The following is an 8,475-nucleotide window of genomic DNA, read 5'->3' as shown; positions in this document are numbered from 1 at the left end:
TCTTCCCTCAAATTAATTTTCACCAATGATTAACCGCGAATAAATCCCAATGGCTTACTCAAAACAGAATCGGTTTTAATATATATCGGCTCATGACATTTATTCAAAATTTTAGTTCAACAAGACCAATGGTATGTGAAGGAAAGCCTAAGCTCATACTATACATTTAATTTAAATAAGACTTAGTTCATAACAAGATTTACCAAGACAGAATCGAGTTTATCTAAACAAACATCAAGGATAATTTATTCCAAACCCAACTACTTCATTCAAGGTGCGCTACAAGGGGACTAAGCATGTTGTCCATATCATATTGTTTCATAAAAATTTAGAGATATACTAAGTAACAACCAAAACAGCCCCACTACCGATTATAAGTTCATTTTCAAGTTATATGTTATGCTTTCAAGCTATCACCCAGGGGATGTAACATGGCAGAATCTAAAAGAGCTAGAATAAATAAAAGCTACTTCCTAGGCATGCTTCACGGTTTGAACAGAGGAAAGAATGAGAGATTTTGTGCCTACCTCTTGCAAGCACACAAGGAATCCGAACAAAACAGAGAGCAGCACCTTCGCTTCCTAAGCTCTACGAACGTAGCAACTCAGCCCTTCAAACAGTGGTTGTGCGCACCAAGGGGAAAGAAGATTTTTCTAGACTTCAAACCTACATACAAGGCGACATTTCCATCAACCCACGTGGAAGAGGAAAACAATGGAAGTGAGGAATTTATATACCTCTTTGTATGCAGAATCACGGCTGAAACCAATGGAGATGAAACCAAGTTTCCTTTATGTTGTTCTCCTAAGAACGTTTATGATCAAGGTTGAATGAGAAGGTGTTTAGAATCTTTTTGTTGTCTCTCAATAATGCTCACGGTTTAGTGGAGAAAAGAGGGAAGACATGAGGCTGAGCTTTATTTCAAAAAGAAGAACCAGAGTTCATGGTTGTTGTTCTTCTTTAAGGTTGCGCACAAAGTGAGAAGATGAGTAGGAATAGGTGGCTGTAAAGGGTTTTGTTTTATCAATGTGATTTCCCTAACTTGGTCCACTACAATCAGCGATTGATGAAGGGAGAATGAGGCTGGACTGTGAGTTTAAAAGGCCATCAAGAACAGAAGAGAATTGAGTTCTCTCTCTCCCTCCATGGAGCGTCCAAGAAGAGGTAATTGGGTGCAGAATTTTCTGCCCACACAAGTGACATGCAGGCTGACTACATAAGCCCACACAAGTAATCAGAATTTGCTCTTCCCTTTTTACCTGACCTAGGCGCTCATGTGATGGAAAAAACAAGGATAGATTTTTTCTGCCATGTGGTGATTGTTACCCAATTAAAGGCTGCCTTGTTGGATTACTTAGGAGGAGATAATATTAGGGCAATATGCATAGAGCTTGGGCTGAATCAATGGACACTTCCTAAGGCCCTAAAGGTTCGGCCAAACAAGACTTTGGGGACCAAAATGTATAAGCCCATAAATGATACTAACTAAGATGCTAACCCATAAAGTTATAAGTTCCCAATTCTCTTTAGTATTTTTAATTTTTCTATAAGTTGCTATTAATTAATTCCTACATCTTTTCTAAGGCTTCACATGCTTAAAATAAATTCTCACCTATCATCATAATTCTAATAATTTCCTAACTCAATATTAATTCCATACTAGTAACCATATAATTCGAAAACCAAACAAACATTACATGTAGTTTGACTTTTCACACACACATTCTTATGCCTTATAATATTTTATGTATTTTCCTGATTACATGGGATGTTACACACAAATTTTGATGAAAATAATTTTCGTCAAAAAATTTTGCGAAATTTTTTTATGGAAATATTTTTTGTAAAAAAATTTGACGTAGTTGTTTTACGTTAAAACTTTTCTTTTAATGTAATTGTGATTTTTTTTTCACATAATAGGTATGGGTCAAGTTTTGGATCAATGGGTCAATATTAAAATAAGTCAGGTCTAAAACTGACCCAAATAAAAGTGAGTCAGTATTTAAACCAGTTCAAAAAATATAAGTATTTATGAGTGAGATCAAAATTGGGTCAAGGAGGACACGGCAAGTGAATCAGTTTTATTGTACACCATACATATAGAACCGCCAAATAAACCAAACAAAATACAAGCTAAGCTGGTATACCAGCCCTTCAAAGCCCAGTCTGACCATCAGCACCGGCTGTAGAAGAGATGTCAACCTGACCGTTAGCACCAAGTTTCTCTCCCTCTTCAACCCCATTTCCCTGCGTAACTCAAACCTGGCTGACCTCGGTATTACCGTCACTAAGCTTTTCAAAATTAGCCCAATATTCTTTCCGAAATTAGTTAGTAGAACCATTATCAATTTTCCAATTGAGTTTATTTAAAAACTCATCCCAAATGTGACCCTAAGCTTTTCCATAAAAGCGAATCCTGATTTTTAACTGTGATTCCCCTTCTCAAGTCTATATTGCAACTGTACTTGGCCACCATCACTTTTAACCAAAAGGCATCTGAATTAGTGACGATTTACCAAGCTAGCTTAAAGGAGAAAAGCTGAATTTGGAAGTCTGATATTGCGAAAACCTAAGCCTCCCATAGATTTGGATTGACAAAATTGTTCCCTAGAAACAAGATGTAACTTACGATCATTCTCATTTTCCCCAATATAAATCTCCTTTCAAGCTTTTCAATTTCATTGCAAACTACCACTAGTAGAATTCCATGCTACATATGAAAAGAGGGGATAGCAGAAATAACTGAGCCTGCAAGGGTGACTACCCATTAAAACATGAGCATCAGTGTTTCAATTGAGTCTACTGTGTACTCGGTCAACAACTTGTACATATTGCGCTATAGTAGTGTGACCATGCCTCGTCTTAGATCCCAAATACTTACCAAGAGTCCTTTCTTGTTTGAACCCACTCTGTTGTAAGATTGTAGACACTTTTGCTGCAGTTGGATTCCTAGAAAAATAAATCAGTGGCTTGGAAGTACTAATTTTCTGTCCAGACATGTTACAAAAATTATCTAAACATTGCATGACGCTACTAATATGATCCTCTACGGCCTCATAAAATAGAATCAATTCATCAGCAAACATCAAGTGAGATATTGCAGGGCCTGTCCTTCTTGCATGTATCGGCCTTCACATATATCTATTAACTGTATCAATTATTAAAGGAGAACAAGGGGTCTCCTTGTCTTATGCCTCTAGATGCTAGGAAATAAGTTATTTTATTTCCGTTCCAAAGAACACTGAACTCAATGGATAAAATACATTCCATTATCACATTAATCGTATGAGTGGGAATTAATCTCTCTTCAAGCACTGATCGAATGAATTGCCAATTTAGCCTGCTGTAGGCATTTTCTAAATCTATCTTTATTGCCATGAAGCATTTTCCTCCTCTCGTCCTATGCATGGAGTGAATGATTTCTTGAGCAACTAAATGTTGTCCTGAATCTACCTTACGGGAAAAAAAACTAACCTGGTATGGGTAAATCATTTTGTTCATGACGGGTTTTAATTTATTGAACAGAATTTTGCTCTGGCCTATATAAATTGTATTACACAAGGAGATTGGCCTGAATTGGCAAATATATTTTGGCTTCTGAACAATGGGGATAAAAACTAGCATTGTTATATTTAGTTTCTTAATCAGGTACGGGAACTGAAAATCATGCGTTATATCCTTGGATACATAACTCCCAATAATGCCCCAATTCTTCTGAAAGAAACAGGGTACCCAAGCATTCTTGGAGCTTTGTTACCATTCATAACAAATAAAGCTCTTTTAATTTCTAACTTTTTTATTGGTTTCTGCAATTGTTGTATCTCTTCCTCCGAGAGAGGAGGCCAACTGGTGGAGGTATTATGCGAAATATAATTTCTTTTCTCCTCCTGAAACAAGGCCTCATTGAATTGTCTCACAATAATCTACAGGGTTTTATAATCCCTTACCCAATGCCCCAAAGAGTATTTGAGCTCCAAAATATGATTTTTCCTACAGCGAAAATTTGTTTTTGAGTGGTAGTACTTGGTGTTGTGATCTCCATCATCTAGGTAGGCATACTTTAGGCATTTGAAATTAACACTGAACATGTATAACAGTAAAACTGTTGAATTTACCTACTTAAGAATTTCTCAATGCTAGTATTAGTCCAATAAAGCTTAAAATGAATGCTAGCTAACTAACAATTTTTCCATTAAGTCAAGAAAGAACATTTCCTAAATGGTTTTCTTTATACTTACTTTCTCTTAGAAATAGAGTTACTCTATACACACTTGACCTTCCCAAACCAGAGTACTATTCCCGTTGCAATTCAAGTAATTAGTAGGACTATAAGAAACTTTTATTAGGTAGTATTTGGTTGAAGGTTTATTTTAGGATTGATGGGAAAGTGTAGGTGGATATTGGAAAATACCACGTTTGGTTCAGGTTTTTTCAAGAAATACCAGACAAATAGGATAGATGGGAAAATGACTTTTGTGTTGATTTTTGGATGAAATTCACTGTTACAGAATACCACTTGTGAGATGTGGTATTGTGAGATGACCGGGGAAGTGAAAAAACAGGTGCAAAGTTTCTCCCGAACATAGATTTTGCATATTTAAATAAATTTCCCTGGTAATATTTGGGTCAACCAAACAACTTTTTTTACATTTTCCTATCAAACTCACTTTCCAACCATTTTCCTATCAATTACATCTCGCTAGTAAAAAAAAAATTCTCCCGAACCAAACACTACCAAGTATCTATAGTTCATAGGAATTATTGATACAGGCTCTAAAGTACTAAGAGTTATCATTTTCTATATATTTTGATGTCTCTCCATCTTGATTCCATGTAGTAGCTTATATTGGAACCTGCAGCATAAACCCCACACTTGAAGTACAAGTCTCCTGGCCCTCGATCCTTTGTCTGAAACTTTTGCTCTCCATCAATGAACACAGTCACCATTCCTCCATCCACATCATGGATGATATTAAGTCTGAACCACTTATCATAAAGGTTCTGAGCCACCAAATCTCCACTGTAATACCTCATATCTCCGTTGTATATTCTTAGTATCAGTGTGGTAGCACCATGTGCCGCACCATGGATCTGAGCTACTGTAGCACCAGATGTTCCATTTGGCACAAAACCATGACCTTCAAATTGCCAAACCCCAGAATCGTAGTCCAGTCCCTGCATAAAAGGTTATAATTGCTTCTGATTAAAGCACAAGCATTATAATATGCAATAACTACGTGAGTTACTTAGGTATCCAAAGCAGAAGAGTGACAAGTACAAAGATTGTCTAGGTACTTAAATTATTTAATGGTACCCTGTATCTTGATTAGTTGTCAAATGTTCACTGGTTGCTTGCACTTAGAAAACTTCAAGCAATTTTCTTAAATGATTAATAATAATTAATGATTAACAAAAACTACGTCTTTTTTTGGATAAAAAATAAGGTGTAAAAAATTATAATTTATTATAAAGTTATAATATTCTTTTTATATTATTATAATTTTTTAATTTTTCAACTCAAAATAATATCGTTTTAGAAGTAAATATATATAACTCTATACACTATAAAAATATTAAAAATATATATATATATATATATATATATATATATATATATATATATATATATATATATATATGAGGCAGGATCCTTTGACATTGGTGTCAAATTTGAAATTTGACACCGAATCTGAGAGTCGTTAGATAAAAAAAGATTAATGGTGTCACATGCTTACAAATCAGAGCCGTTGATCTTTTTTTATCTAATGACTCTCAGATGAGATGTCAAATTTCAAAGTTGACACTAGTGTTAAAGGACCATATCTCTCTGTATATATAGAGAAAGAGAGGATGGGGGGAGGGGTTTGCAGTTCTAAACTTGACCATTGGTAATTGTTGAATTATATTTCCTATTAAATTCAATCTTACAATAAAAAAAAAATTACGATTAAGATTTTTGCAATTTTTAACAAAATGCAAACAATCTGTTTCTCTAAAATACCATGGCAACACCCAGCAAGACAAACGCAATAACTTTTTACATTTTAAAATAAAATTTATACAATAACAGAAAACACCAAACAATTAAATAGATGTTTTCGCACTATAAAATAATGAAAAAATGTTTCTGCAGATAAATTATCTGCATTTATTCTCAAAACGATGTCGTTTTGGTATTGAAATCATAAAATTTTTTAAATATAAAGACCATTATAAACCTGAAATAAATTACCATGGCAACACCCAGCAAGACAAACACAATAACTTTTTACATTTTAAAATAAAATTTATACAATAACAGAAAACACCAAACAGTTAAATAGATATTTTCGCACTATAAAATAAGGGGAAAAAATTTCTGCAGTTACTGCAGATAAATTATCTGCATTTATTCCCAAAACGACGTCGTTTTGGTATTAAAATCTTAAAAAATTATAAATATAAAGATCATTATAACCCTGAAATAAATTAAAATTACATAAACACCATGATTTTCGCCCAAAAATGACGTCATATTGAGCTTACTGTAGATAACTTATCTGCAGTAACTGCAGAAAAAGCGAACCCATAAAATAAATCATAAGGAAAAAATTATTTTGGAAGAGTAGAAACTTATATGGGTTTGATTACACTCGAATCGAATTAATTGAGTTGCCAATAATTCCGTTGAGAAACATATAAAAACAATAATTAGTCTCCACCAAAATAATAATAATAATAATAATTATTATTATTATTATTAGTGAATCAAAAGAGGAAAGGAATCTTCTCATGTATTTTTCGACGTAATCACACAATATAAAAAATCTCATTTATATTGAGTTTTGTCAATATAAAATAAAATAAAATGGGGATTGCCTTTTATTTGTTTTATTGAGTTTTGTCAATGAATTATAACGGTTAATCTCTCGACAAATAACTGAGATTTTTCAAATCATTCTAGTGGAGAGAAAGAGAAGGATATATTCGAGGTAAAGAATACCGTAATGCGAATTTCTGTGCGAGGCTGAGTGTGGCTGCTAGGATCATGAGGCTTATCATCAGCATAGACCCATAATCGATGAACGCCATTAATATAGCTGTACCTTTGGTTTAGTGGTATGTCATATGGCTTCTGCAGCTCAAAATTTGCTCGTGTCAATGGGACAGGGCTGAATCCATATGTAGGATCTTGGCCACATACAAGCCTAAAGTTTTTCAGAGAAAATACAAGGAATAAAGATAGGATCAAATACATGTAAAAGCTCTTCATTTTTCTTTGCTCTACTAATTGATTCGGTCTATAGAACGGTGGGTGCTTATAGAAGTTGTGACAGATATATATAGTCAAACAAAAAGAATCTTATTTTTTATTTTTAAAATTGTTTTTAAAGAGTTCCAAAATCTATTGGTAGAGCCAACTAACACCTTTAAATGAATAAATTGTTTAGAAAAAAAAATGTGCAATGAAATAACTTCATACATGTCTTGCATAATCCATAAATTAAATTGTTAAGGTGTGTAATCGACCCTTCATATTTTAGTGTCTCCTTTGGAGTTACATGAATGTAGTTTGTGCCCGGCGAATATGGGATAAATGCCTCATCAATACTATCGTCACCTAGACGGCCATCTACGGCTGAGAGTAATGTCCAAAAGTTTGAAGGTAATCACATGATGTTCCTATGGTGAAAATGTATACCTTGGAATATTCACTTTAATTTTGGACGCAACAGAATATTGCATACCTTTATATATCAATGCAGAATCCTTTATGCCATTCACGATAATGAGTACCGCAAGAATTATTTCTTTAAATTTTGTTTTGATGCTTAGGAACTGCAATTATTCAAGACAATGAAATATTTGCCGCCCAAATCCAATCACTCCCCACTGATAATTTTAAATTTTAATTTGAGTAAATACCCTTTTGGGTCAACAAAAAACACACTCTCCACTTTATTACAAAAAAAAATTATCCTTTTGGTTCCTATAAAATTCAAAGTGGACCCATTTAGTTGAAATTGCGGTCCCTCACAAATTCAAAAAAAAAAAAAAACCCATATTAGTCCCTCAAAAGGACTAAAATGGGTCCACTCCGAATTTCATAGGGATCAGACGTCTAATTTCTTTTTGTGAGGGACTAAAGTGGGGACCGTATTTTTTGTAAGGGATCCAAAATGATATTTACTCTTTTAATTTTCTAGTACCCTCAATTTTTTAATTTAAGGCAAGTAATAATTAATTATATTTTTATTGATATCTATATTTATTGAGGCTATATGAAAGAAAACTTAAATGAGGCTTAGATTTAGACACAAAATAATAAATAAATAAAATAAAATTAATAAAAGAAATAATTAGATTAATATTTTAATATTTTTTCATGATTTCCTTATATTTAATATCATGAATTAAGGAAATAATATTTTTAGGAAATATTGCTGCATATATTTCTTTATATTTATATGGGTGAGCTAGCCCCACCATAATGTG

General features: G+C 33.3%; 1 protein-coding gene across 1 annotated transcript; it reads right to left on the bottom strand.

The window, feature by feature from the left end:
* Window positions 1-4,791: 4,791 nt before the first annotated feature.
* Window positions 4,792-7,252, bottom strand: LOC133297019 (citrate-binding protein-like). Its single transcript, XM_061496065.1, has 2 exons — window positions 6,983-7,252; window positions 4,792-5,175 (listed from the first exon to the last, which is right to left on the bottom strand). The coding sequence occupies exons 1-2, from the start codon at window positions 7,250-7,252 to the stop codon at window positions 4,792-4,794; spliced, it is 654 nt and encodes a 217-aa protein (XP_061352049.1).
* Between the last annotated feature and the right edge of the window lie 1,223 nt (window positions 7,253-8,475).

Source organism: Gastrolobium bilobum, unplaced genomic scaffold (assembly GCF_033153095.1).
Source record: "Gastrolobium bilobum isolate Gb01-03AN ecotype WA unplaced genomic scaffold, APGP_CSIRO_Gbil_v1 utg7324, whole genome shotgun sequence".
Taxonomy (NCBI): domain Eukaryota; kingdom Viridiplantae; phylum Streptophyta; class Magnoliopsida; order Fabales; family Fabaceae; genus Gastrolobium; species Gastrolobium bilobum.
Note: the sequence above shows the minus strand (reverse complement) of the source record. Positions and strands in the feature narration are given on the sequence as shown.

Bases quoted from the DNA above. Each gene is read 5' to 3' on its own strand.
- LOC133297019 (XM_061496065.1), bottom strand. From the start codon at position 7,252: ATGAAGAGCTTTTACATGTATTTGATCCTATCTTTATTCCTTGTATTT. The intron at 5,176-6,982 runs GTATTCTTTACC...CCTTTTATGCAG, and splicing joins GCACAGAAATTCGCATTACG to GGACTGGACTACGATTCTGG.